This window comes from Rhinopithecus roxellana, chromosome 4 (genome assembly GCF_007565055.1).
Source record: "Rhinopithecus roxellana isolate Shanxi Qingling chromosome 4, ASM756505v1, whole genome shotgun sequence".
NCBI classification, from domain to species: domain Eukaryota; kingdom Metazoa; phylum Chordata; class Mammalia; order Primates; family Cercopithecidae; genus Rhinopithecus; species Rhinopithecus roxellana.
Window position 1 is genome coordinate 30213594 of NC_044552.1, and position 12607 is coordinate 30226200.

General features: G+C 41.4%; 1 protein-coding gene and 1 pseudogene across 1 annotated transcript; one reads left to right on the forward strand and one right to left on the reverse strand.

The window, feature by feature from the left end:
* Nucleotides 1–302: 302 nt before the first annotated feature.
* On the forward strand, nt 303–9431 carry SRSF3 (serine and arginine rich splicing factor 3). The gene is made up of 6 exons (XM_010389693.2): nt 303–557; nt 2805–3012; nt 4875–5009; nt 7164–7202; nt 7723–7809; nt 7965–9431. Exons 2-6 carry the CDS (start codon nt 2807–2809, stop codon nt 7990–7992), a joined length of 495 nt encoding a protein of 164 aa, XP_010387995.1. The 5' UTR covers nt 303–557; nt 2805–2806; the 3' UTR covers nt 7993–9431.
* A 2393-nt stretch (nt 9432–11824) lies between these two features.
* LOC104682879 lies at nt 11825–12334 on the reverse strand (annotated as a pseudogene).
* Nucleotides 12335–12607: the final 273 nt, after the last annotated feature.

Here is a 12607-nt window from a genome sequence, read left to right on the forward strand (position 1 = left end):
GGGTCACTAACAGCTCCGTGACCTGTTTGTAAACGCGATGCTCTTAGTTCCAGCCTAACCGCTCACAAGGGTGAAGCACTTAATTCATCTCTTAATCTTGTTAGGAGCCAACGGCTCCTATTAGTGTTTGGGCGTGACGGGGACGGTGCTGTTTATGAAGTCCCAGCCCATTTGGAGGTGAGGAAGAGGGGTCTGTGGGTAACTTTAAGGTCGACAGACCGGGAAGTACGCTCGAGAGAGCGCCAGGCCTGCTACAACGAGCGCGCGCCGGCGCACTTCTCCACCCACCTGGTGAAACCGCCAGAGCGCGCTCCCAGCAACCGCGGCTCTCGCTGCGTTTGTAGCGTCACGGCCTCTTCTGCTTCTCATTGGGCGAGTCCGTCCAATCATGTGATTCCAGTATGGCGTATAAATAAAGGCGAGGAGAAGGCGGTGGTCCGCCATTTCGTGGACGCCGGGTGAGCGAGAGCATTGCTGGGTGTTGGGCCGGAGAAAAGCTGGAAGACCCATCGGAGCGTGTAGATTTGAGCCGCCGCATTTCTTAACTCTAGATCTCGGTAAGAGACCAGCGAAAGAGGGAGTGAGGTGGAAGTGGAATTTAACCGTACCAAGGAGGAGCCAGGCCCAATGGCGGCGCCAGATTGAGACAAAGAGGCGCCGCCGCCATTTTGTGACGTTCAGCACGGGGCGGTGGCGGGGGTTCCCGGCCCATCAGAGGGTTTCCTAGTCTTGAGGTGGAGGTGTTTATATTCCTCAGTGGGTGATGAGCCAGGATAGGGGGTTACCCGGGAGTTGGGAACCACAAAGGGGAGCCGGTAGCCGAGTTGTATTCCAGGTCGCGGCCTTTTTATTTTTATGGCGCCTTTTTTTTTTTGGTCCCTCATTTAATTGGGAAGCTTCTCGGAATGCTTTTGTAAAGTCACTAACCAAGACTGCACCTTTTAGTTCGTGTTAAATGGCCCCCATAATCACCTTTACTTTCATGTAGTTTCAGTTTTTGCAGCCTGAATCTGATCACTTTTTTCTAAGACCGAACGATCTTCCTTGAACTTAAGATTCGTTCTTTCAGCCGCCTCCCATTAAAATGTAGGCTTAAGACAGGTGCCAGCAGTGGTTTTAAAAATTTTCACCAGTGGTTTGATCTTATAACTCTTGGGCACAGGGTGTGGTCACAGCAAGTAGGATGTGTCTGGACTGGATATTTTAATTAGACAAGCCCAGAGGAAGAAGAACGTCGTGTTTATGGAAAGCACTTCAGCTGAATTATTGAGTATATGGTTTTTAGGTAATTGAAACTGGTCTACAAGTTTATCAGATTCATCGCCGAAGTGACGACTGAGTAATAAAGCTTTATCAAATGTAGGTCCGCCAAGGAAAAACAAGTCCCCAAAGTGCAGTGAATTTTTGAGTAGCAAATACCTCTTTGTAATTTTATATTAAAGTGAAATTATCTTAAAGTGGTATTTAGTATAATCAGTGTTGTGTAATCATCACTTACACGTAGTTCCAAAACATTTCCGTCACCCCCCCCCCGCCCCCAGGAGACTCCTACCCATTGAGCCCTTACTCCCAGTTTCCCTGTCCCACTTCCTCCGGTCACTAGCCACCACTAATCTCTCTCTGAACTTAGCTATTTTAGATATTTAGTATTTATGAAATCGTGTATTTTTATGTCTGGCTTTTTTAGCGTAATGTTTTCAAGATTTTCCAACGTTGGAGCATTTGTCAGTACATCATTCTGAACAATACTCATTTTATATCTATACCACATTTTGCTTATCCGTTTCTGTTGATGGACATTTGGGTTAACACCTTTTGGCTACTGTGAATAAGTGCTGCTATGAGCTTACATTAAAAAAAAAAACAAAACTGGAAAGTTGGTCTCGTTGCTTGAGAAATTTTTACTGCATAAGACTTTGGTCTATTTAATGACATGTGATAGTAGCCTTGTTCCTATGATTCCAAATGACCAAAATAGGCATGCATTTATTTATTTTTACTTTTTTGACGATGGAATCTCGCTCTGTCGCCCAGACTGGAGTGCAGTGGCACGATCTGGTTCACTGCCACCTCCACTTCCCGGGTTCAAGCGATTGTTCTGCCTCAGCCTCCCGAGTAGCTGGGACTTCAGGTGTGCGCCACCATGCCCGGCTAATTTCTGTGTTTTTAGTTGAGACGGAGTTTCACCATATTGGCTAGGCTGGTCTTGAACTCCTGACCTCGTGATCCGCCTGCCTCGGCTTCCCAAAAGTGCTGGGATTACAGGCGTGAGCCCGGTCCATGGGCATTTTTTTTTTTTAAATGAAAAGTTGGCCTTAACTTTTATTAAAGCTGATAAATTTTGGCTTATGTAGGCACTTTGAATCCCTTTCCTGGTAGTGTAACCTTAAGGACTAGCTTTCTTCATCATTGTTGTATTTGGTTTTGAGTCCCCAACAGAACTCTTTTATACTTTTCTAGAAATGCTTTATTTTGGGGATTAAATCAAGTAACAGGTTAAGTCTTTAACTCACTGCCCAGATGATGGTAAATGCTCCTCCAGTGTTCTCACGTTCCAAGGAAGCTGTTTTTTTCTTCACTAATTGCTGGCTTCCTGAGGGTTAGGAGAGTAAAAGTTAGGAGGGAACGGGGGCTTAGCAGTAACATTTCTTGTTTGGTTTCTAGCATTTTGGAATTAAGTTTTTTTTCTCTTTACATGCTACCTTAAACTCTTTTGTGCACCCTAATGGAATTCTTTCTAAGGATCTGTGGTTTTAACTGTAGATGTTTAGATAAATGAATATTTTTGGTATTTTTCATTACAGAAATGCATCGTGATTCCTGTCCATTGGACTGTAAGGTTTATGTAGGCAATCTTGGAAACAATGGTAACAAGACCGAATTGGAACGGGCTTTTGGCTACTATGGACCACTCCGAAGTGTGTGGGTTGCTAGAAACCCACCCGGCTTTGCTTTTGTTGAATTTGAAGATCCCCGAGATGCAGCTGATGCGGTCCGAGAGCTAGATGGAAGGTAATTTAAATTGATACAAATGTATTGCTTGTGTTTTTCATATTTAAAATCTACAGGATATGTGGCTCTTAGATCTGGCTTTTCCAATCACTGGCCAATTGTATCTTTAGATAAAATTGGGATTTTTTTTTTTTTTTTTTTTTTTGAGATGAGTCTTGCTCTGTCACCTGGGCTGGAGTGCAGTGGTACGATCTCGGCTCACCGCAGCCTCCGCCTCCCGGGTTCAGGTGATTCTCCTGCCTCAGCCTCCTGAGTAACTGGGACTACAGGCGTGTGCCATTATGCGGGGCAGATTTTTGTGTTTCTAGCAAAGATGGGGTTTCACCATGTTGACCAGGCAGGTCTCGAACTCCCGACCTCAGGTGGTCTGCCTGCCTCAGTCTCTCTCCCAAAGTGCTGGAATTAGAGGTGTGAGCCACTGTGCCCAGCCAGGATCAAATATTTTTAAGAGTAGTTGTGAACTGATACTTGTTTAAAAATTTGTTCACAAAATGGTTACACGGGTTTGTTGTATCTTTACTTTTATGTGTTTGAAATACTTATTCCAGAAAGTGAATCAGTTACTATTTCCCTTTGTGTTAATAGTGTCCTGTTACCTGGCTAAGTAAGGCCGGAGTATTGACCTCTATGCCCCCTCCCCCCTTTCCTCATCTTTGGAAATATAATGGGAAAAAGGGTCTGAGTGTTCACTGTAAAGCTGCATGAAAGTTTGGTCAATTCAAACAGGTCGTAGTAGAGTTTTCCAGGGCTCACCTCTTCCCAATCACTGTCCAAATATGATAGCTTATCTAAATTTAATGACTGGTTGTATGAAGGGTGAGAAGTAATGGTCTTTTCTACTACTCTGAGCTATAATTTCTTTTTTTTTTTAATGTATATTATTTAAAAAATAATACAGATGGCGGTCTGTGTTGCCCAGGCTGACTTCAAGCTCCTGGGCTCAAGCCATCCTCCTACCTTAGTCTGTCTGAGTGCTGGTATTACAGGAGTGAGCCACCTCACCTGGCCACAGCTGTAATTTGTTCTGTGCTGACTATTGAGGGGAGAGGGTACTGTAAAATGGCCAAAATGGTTGTCTTGTCTTGAGCCCATTTTTTTGCCTGGAGTTGGGCGGGGGGGAGACCGATATAGCCTGACAAATAACTGAAATAAATGCTGGGACCTCAAAGGAAGAAGTCATAATGAAGATACAGAAGAACTTGTTTTTCAAGGATAAATGGATCTTCACACTTAAATTGCAACTGTTAACAAATTAATATTGAGCTCAGTAGTCAGACTGGCTCTAACAATTAGGCGATAAAATAGAAGTTGGCTTCCTTGTGAATTGGTACTTTAGAAGATCCTATTTAATTGTTTAATTTGAAATTAATTGAAATTTTAATTTGAAACTGGGAAACAAACTTATTTTGTTTTTCAAGACATAGTCTTGCTCTGTCCCCCAGGCTGGAGTGCAGTGGCATGATCTTGGCTCACTGCAACCTCTGCTTACTGGGTTTGAGTGATTCTCCTGCCTCAGCCTCCTGAGTAGCTGGGATTACAGGCATGTGCCACCACACCTGGCTATTTTTTGTATTTTTAGTAGAGCCAGGGTTTCACCATGTTGGCCAGGATGGTATCGAACTCTTGACCTAGTGATCCGCCTACCTTGGCCTCACAAAGTGTTGGGATTACAGGCGTGTACCACTGTGCCCGGCCAAAGCTCACTTGATGTTAGTAAAAATAAGGGAGCTAGAAATTTGGTATTAAATTTCACACACACTCAGATGTGTTCTTTGCAGAATAGCCAACTGGGAGTACTTTTGGCTTTAATATACATGTCAGAAACTTAGGCTGTTTTAAGTTTAATATCTTTGCTTCCTCAGAACACTATGTGGCTGCCGTGTAAGAGTGGAACTGTCGAATGGTGAAAAAAGAAGTAGAAATCGTGGCCCACCTCCTTCTTGGGGTCGTCGCCCTCGAGATGATTATCGTAGGAGGAGTCCTCCACCTCGTCGCAGGTACTTGAGAGAAAGCTTGTTTAGAGGTATTGGTGTAATGGAGTAGCTAGTAGGAGCAGGTATTTCTCTTAAAAGTTTGTTGGTGGGTTTTAAACTTTGGAAGAATCGGAGGTTTCTATGAAACATTTGTTGGGTGTAGTTTGGGGTATGTGAGTTGTGCTGAGTGTTGGCTTTTGTCTTTAGGTCACTGTTCATGTTGGTAGTCAGTAACTTCTATCTTGGATCTGTCTTCTAGTTCATCTTTCTAGTTGCATCTTTCCAAATCTTCCCTTATACTTCAATTTAGGCCTTTTTCCATTTCTTGGCTCCATAATGACAAACATTACATTCAACTCTAGCTCTTCACAAATTTGTGTTTTCTACTACTAGCACAATTGTAATATTTATCAAACAGGCAGCTGTTTTAATGTTACAACTGGTAAAGTAGAAATCATTCTGAAACTAACTTAAGTCACTGACCAATAAAGGGGGCTAAAAAAGAAGTAATCCCAGTCATCTGTTCTTCAATCCCAAATAGGAGAAAATTCAGTTTTTTTATAATTGAAAATGGCATCATTCTTGGACCAGGCAGTATTGTCTGGTTGCTAACTCCACATCTCCTCAGACCTCCAAAATAGTTTCTATAGGACTAAATTTACCTCTTACAGGTGAGTGGAGTCCTTCTAGGAGACAGGAGTTCAAAATCTTGCCCCTTTTGCTATTTTGAAAAACAACAGCACACTGTTGCCCATCATAATAAAGAGTATTTGTTAGCTAATAGATGGTTGTACTGATGGCTTGTTTTTCATTTTTTTTTGTGCTTTTTGGTCCATCTATTAATAAAAATGAACCCCGTTACAGAGTCACCATCATGTCTCTTCTCACCACCCTCTGAATCTGCATTAGCCAGTCAACTAGCCCTTTCAGCGTCATGTGACCAGCGCGCCCCATTCAGCTTGGCTGGTGTCGTTTCACATGACCCAGGCTGGCCAGTCGTCAGGTTGCACCGCCCTTTGGTTCCCGAGCATGCTGTTTTCTCTCAGCCTTCTCTCCAACCTTAACCAAATCGGCAGCAGCCACCTCGACCGCCCACACATTCCTGGCCAATCAGCTCAGCTGTTTATTTACCAAATGTCTTCACAACAACTACAGCAGCAGCCTTCGGCTAACAAAAAAGCAGGAAAAATCCACAACACCCCCTTCGCCAACCAACTAAATCCAACGCAACATCTGGCAAAACCTTTTCAGCAAATTCTTCCTGGCCGTCAGTCCGGCAGCCTCACCTCACCATTTCTAGCTTGTTGAAACCCAAAACTAGTAAGTTTTTCCTGCTTATACAGTTTACTGCTGGTTAAAATAAGGAGTAAGCGGCTTAAAGTAATTCTTTTTTCTGGATCAAAGGCTGGCTGTGCATAATTGAATGGTAACGTACATATATATTGCTTGAAAAACTTTTAAGGGTGATAGGGAACTCGTAATGTAACTAGACCTTCAAGTGAAACTTATTTGCATGTGCGAGATGCCAAACTAAAAAATTTTAATATCTCTAACAGATTAGCTTTCTTTTCTGGCAAAAATTTGTTGAATCCTATCACCTTTAAATGGTTTTACTAACAGTTTCAAAATTTAAAATTTTGGGGTTGAAGTGTGGGCCAAGCTAAGGTAATTTTGGTAAGCCTAAACACACTCTTAAATGTGACGATCACAAATGCAGTTCTAATGTACCACTTAATGGCATCAATATTTACACCTACCGCGTTTTCACAAGATTACACTATCCACCTGGTACCTAAGTCTTGTCATGGACTTACAGGTTTGCATGGGTTCCAAATACTGGTTTATGGTACTGTTTTTGGAACTACTTGTGGGACTATATTTTGGTGTGGTGTTTGGGTAGTGAGGTTAGTTTGACATGAAGTTTTGCATTGGACAGATCTGCTGTGAAGCATTCTTTGTTAAAGTGAATCCATGGTTGGAATACCTGCTTTTCACTTGAGCTTTTTGTTCCTTAATCCTTCTGTGCCTTTTTTTTCTTTTCTTTTTTTTTTTTGGACGATGGGTGCCAGTTCTTCGGCACATTCACTGGGCCCAACAGTGAGATTGAAAAGTTGGGAAATGCCTCACGCCATAAATACTAATTGATGATGAGCCTAATTTTCCCGTTTCTGCTTTTAGATCTCCAAGAAGGAGAAGCTTCTCTCGCAGCCGAAGCAGGTAAACGACTACCTTTTTTGGCTACATTCTTAGAAATGGCAGTGTTTCTGCTGTTCTTAAACTTTTCCAGATGGCTTGGTTAATGGGAATAAACCTTGGCTTTAATAGTGAATCAGATTGTAAGGATGAGTCACTTTTCTTTGAGTTTTCAAAGACTTTTTAGAAAGTATTTAGTTTTTTTAAAAAAGAGGGTCTGTCACCCAGGCTGGAGTGCAGTGGTGTGATTATAGCTCACTGTGTCCTTTAACTCCTGTCCTTGGAGTGATCCTACCTCTTCAGTCTCCTGAGTAGCTCAGACTACAGGCACATACTGTCACACCTGGCTAATTTATTTTTTGTGGAGATGGGATCTCACTTTGTTGTCCACTCTGTTCTCAAATTCTTGGCTTCAAGTGAGCTTCCTGCCTCTGCCTCCCAAAACATTGGAATTATTGGCGTGAGCCACCATGCCAGATAAAGAGAATATTTATGTATAATTTTACCATACCTCATTGGTCCTAATGTGTTTTCTCTCGTTTAGGTCCCTTTCTAGAGATAGGAGAAGAGAGAGATCGCTGTCTCGGGAGAGAAATCACAAGCCGTCCCGATCCTTCTCTAGGTCTCGTAGGTAAGATCTTAAGATAACTTATATTTAAGAGTTTGTATACATAGTATGCTAAGACCTTTTTTGTAAGCCATAAATTTTTTACTTTAAAAGTCTTTTGATACGTCACTAAGTGTCACCAAGTTACAAATGTAATGTTTTGTTTTCTGTTTTTTTAGCCGATCTAGGTCAAATGAAAGGAAGTAGAAGACAGTTTGCAAGAGAAGTGGTGTACAGGAAATTACTTCATTTGACGGGAGTATGTACAGGAAATTCAAGTTTTGTTTGAGACTTCATAAGCTTGGTGCATTTTTAAGATGTTTTAGCTGTTCAAAATCTGTTTGTCTCTTGAAACAGTGACACAAAGGTGTGATTCTCTATGGTTTGAAATGGATCATATGAGGCATGTAATACCAAGAATTGTTACTTTACAATGTTCCCTTAAGCAAAATTGAATTTGCTTTGAACTTTAGTTATGCATAGACTGATAATAAACCTCTAAACCTGCCCAGCAGAAGTCTGATTTTTTTTTTTTTTAATACAGAAACAACTGGCAAAAAAACTAAGATTTACTTTTTTTCCATAGCTGGGATATAGGATGCAGCTGCAGTTGAATAAGCAGTCTTTAAAAACTGCTGTGAAACACAAGCCATCAGGTAAAAAGAAACGCTGAACTATTAAATTAGAGGTTTTTGAAAAATCCAACTTTCATCCTGGGCAGAGGTTGCCTAGTTGGTATAGAATCTGTTATTCAAGAAAGTTTACCTTTGCTTTAGGTCATAAGTTCCTTATTTGATTGCTGTATATGGATACATGGCTGTTCGTGACATTCTTTATGTGCAAATTTGAGATTTCAAAAAATGTCCTGCCAGTTTAAGGGTACATTGTAGAGCCGAACTTTGAGTTACTGTGCGAGATTTTTTTTCATGCTGTCATTTGTAATATGTTTTGTGAGAATCCTTGGGATTAAAGTTTTGGTTACAAATTGTTGTTTAACTTGAAAGCCTGTTTTTCCTTGCAAACTCAAATCTGTGAGCTTGGTACCAAGTCCAGGTATATAACATTCCTATTGGAAGCCATACTTATATTTTCTTGTAAAGTGCTTTTGAATTAATAAAATATTAGCATAATGGTGTAATAGTCAGTTGAACCCACTGTTAACCATTGTTCTTATCCCATGGGAAGCAGTTGGTTACATGATTCTTATTTTATAAGAAACACAGCTGAGGCACTATGGATTAGTCTTCTGAAGTGAAGGGAATATAGATGTCACCTAAGTGATAGTTAACACTTTTTTTTTTTTTTAAAGGAGTAGAAGCCAGTTCAGGGTCCATGTTATTTAGTGACCAACATTTTAAAGTATAGCAGCAACCTGGTACTTAAACACAAAGTAAATTGCCCATTAACAATGGTTTTTATCTTTAGCATGAAAACTTTCCACAGGTCTAAAAATTGCTTCCATTTTTTAATTTGAGGTGTTGCATGGGAATTCTAAGCTGATCCATCATGATGTAAAGTTCACAATACGGTTCAAATGTAACAGTGCAGAATTGAATATGGAGGCATGCATAACCTTCCTCTTAGAAAATGGGAGGAGTTGTAATTTCAAATTTTTGTGCAATTAGATTAAATCATAATGCAACAGTCTTGTGGCTTAGTTTCCTTACATATGCTCTTTCAAGATAGTTTTGGATTATGCTGTATTGACTGTCTTAAATATGAAAGATAAGTCATTGCATTAAGAGTTCAAGCTATATGAATATATTAAGATATATGGCCTAAACAAATTATTAAATTATTTCCACCTTTTACACAAATCTCGCGGGTTGAATTGGTGTCAGGAAGATTCAGCCTTGAAGTTAAGCATGTTAACTTTAAGAGCTGAGATCTAGCCACTTCACTCCAGCCTGAGTGAAAGCATGTTCAAGAAAGACACTTTTCAGACTGCCTGTTGATATACTGCGAACTCTGGCATTGGGCATTTTATCTTTCAGTATTCCCACATAGCCTAAAAACTGTTCCTGTTAGGAACAACGCAAGATAGCTAAGAAGTTACGGAAGCCACGCAATATGTCAATTACGTTGCTCTTATAAATGGACAACTTACATGGGCATTTTTTGGAACTATATGCCCAAAATATGCAGGCTCTTAAATTGGAAGGGTTTCTGTAAAAAGGACAGTTAGTTATGGGTATAATATGGCTAAGAGGAATAATACAGAACCTGAAATAAAAGTGACTACCAGGGAGTTACCCTGACTTAAGTGACTTACAGTCCCAGTTTGCAGTTACTTTAACTAGAAGCCCTAGCACAACCTCAAGACTTAAAAACTTTAGAACATGGAAATTGTTAAAGCTTTGAATTGCACATTTAGATTGTGGCTCTTTGGAAGTTTTAAAGTTCCTGTAATTTCAAAAATAATAGGTCACACTAACCAGTCTTGTCCATATTCTGGGTTGAGTGTAAAACTGAAAGAAATCACAAAACAACTCAGACCTGTGGTTTAAGGATTAAGGTGTTCACTAGAAATCATTATTATTAATACTTGATGGCAATGTAAAGAAACATTAAGGATTATAGTTGGTTACGTTTTCAAAGATACTGACTGGACGTGGTGGCTCATGCTTGTAATTCCTAGCACTTTGGGAGGCTAGGGCGGGCACGAGGATCTCTTGAAGCCAGGAGTTTGAGGCCAGTCGGCCCAGCATGGCAAGATTTACATTTCAATTTTTCTTCTTTTTTAAGGAATATTTAGCTTGATCTGGTTCACAGTTTATTGTGGGTTGCTTCTGACCTCCCACGTCTTTCGCAGAAAGTTGAAAATCAGGAAGTTGTAGTTGACCAAGCACAGGTACCCTGTATCTACCATATGAGTATCTTAGAGATCCTTACAAACATGTGATCTGTCAATGTCCACGACACCCCCACCCTGTTAGACTGCAGTCAGTCGCTCTCACTCAAACACGTATGTGAGTGGGAAATCCAGGTTATTACTATAGATTTTAGTACAGTGCTGCTTAATTAGGAATTTTGTTGGATTGAAGAGGTATTTCAGAATAGATAGAGCCAGACTCCTGGCTCATTGACTTAGTTTTTCAGGGTGACCTAACCTTGTGTAATTTTGAGGAGTTCTACATGATAAATACTCGTGGTGATGTGAGAACCACTAGTTTAGCATATTGTCCAAGTATGTTTTCAGAGTTCTGAATGAGATTTAGTTGTCATATCTAGTTGGTGGTAATCTCTTATAGTTGTATATTTTTGTATTGCCAGATTGTTGCCTTCTGGTTTTCCATCTTTTCGAGAAAGATTTCTAATTAAAGTTACTGAAGAAAAACTGGGTTGGAAGTATATTTTTCACTAAATAATCCAGTAGTGTTGAATTTGATTTTATATGTCCACACTAATTTTTTTCATCCTGTTTTATTAAGGATTCATTGGGTACCTGAAGAGAATGCAGCTGTAGACCCCTTAAGGTTCTGAGACCAAGATCGTTGAAATTTGTTTTGACTGAACACGATGGCTCATGCCTGTAATCACCATACTCTAGGAGGTTGAGGCAGGCGGATCACTTGTGGTCAGGAGTTAGAGACCAGCCTGGTCAACGTGGTGAAATCCTGTTTCTACTTAAAAAAATTAGCCAGGCGTGGTGGCAGGCGCCTATAATCCCAGCCACTTGGGAGGCTGAGGCAGGAGAAGCGCTGTTCCTGGTGGTTGGAGGTTGCCGTGAGCTGAGATCTAGCCACTTCACTCCAGCCTGAGTGAAAGTGAAACTCCGTCTCCAAAAAAAAAGAGAAAGAAATTTGATTTGGTTAGCCTAGTATAATTGCTTAGTTTTGTCCATGCAACTTTCCCCTTGTTGGACTGTAGTACTTCATAATACAGTATTTAGATTCTCATTTAGTATCATGTTTTCTATGGATTTGATGAAGGTACCAAAAATGATTTCCTAAACTAACACATGAAATATATGTGCAAAACATTGCTTTTTTTTTTTTTGGCTGTAAGTTTGTTCAATGCAAAAGAATCCTCTCCAATGTTACTGAGGTGGCCGACCACGTGGTCCATGACCAAATCTGCCTCTAAACTGAGAGTTCGGTTGCTGACCCAGCCCCAGCCTCGGCTTTCTTGTCGGCACCAGGTGGCACAGCACTCCTTCTGTAGGTATCTCTCTCAGCTTCCCCTCTTGTGAGTCTTGCAGGTTGCTCACCCTCCAGACCTTTAGGCCGAGGCCTGCCAGTCTGTGGACAGCTATGGCATAGGGTGGCAGGCACAATCTCCGGGGGCAGATGAAGGTAACCACGGAGATACCCTCATTGGTAAGGTACCAGTAGAAATGTCTCCAGGCAAACTGTTCCTTCACATAGCCTTGGACTTGAGAGACTGCATGGCCTTCATGACATGAAGGTTGGGCACATTTTTGTCTGCCAGCTCCGGGTGCTTAGGCATGTGGACATCCTTCTTGGCCACCATGACTCTCTCCTTAAAAAAGTTCATAAATGGCAATCTGGTTCTTAGGCATCAACATCTGGCGGGTCTCCGCCACGCACTGGCTTCATCCTCCCACTCTTCCTCTGACAGTCTTCGCCAACCAGCGGCCCCCTACCCCATAAAATAAGCCTCCAACCCCTGTTGCTACTCAGAAATGGGTGTGGGGGGAGTGGGAGAAAGGCCCCCTGCCCGCATCCTGGGGAGGAGCAGCGGCTAAGGCAGCAGGATGGCCCGGGTGGGAGCCGATGGAACTGGAACTCCACCAACATTGCTTTTTTAATCTTTAGTTCTTCCTCATTTCTAATGTAAGGCATTGTATGGTGGTTTTACT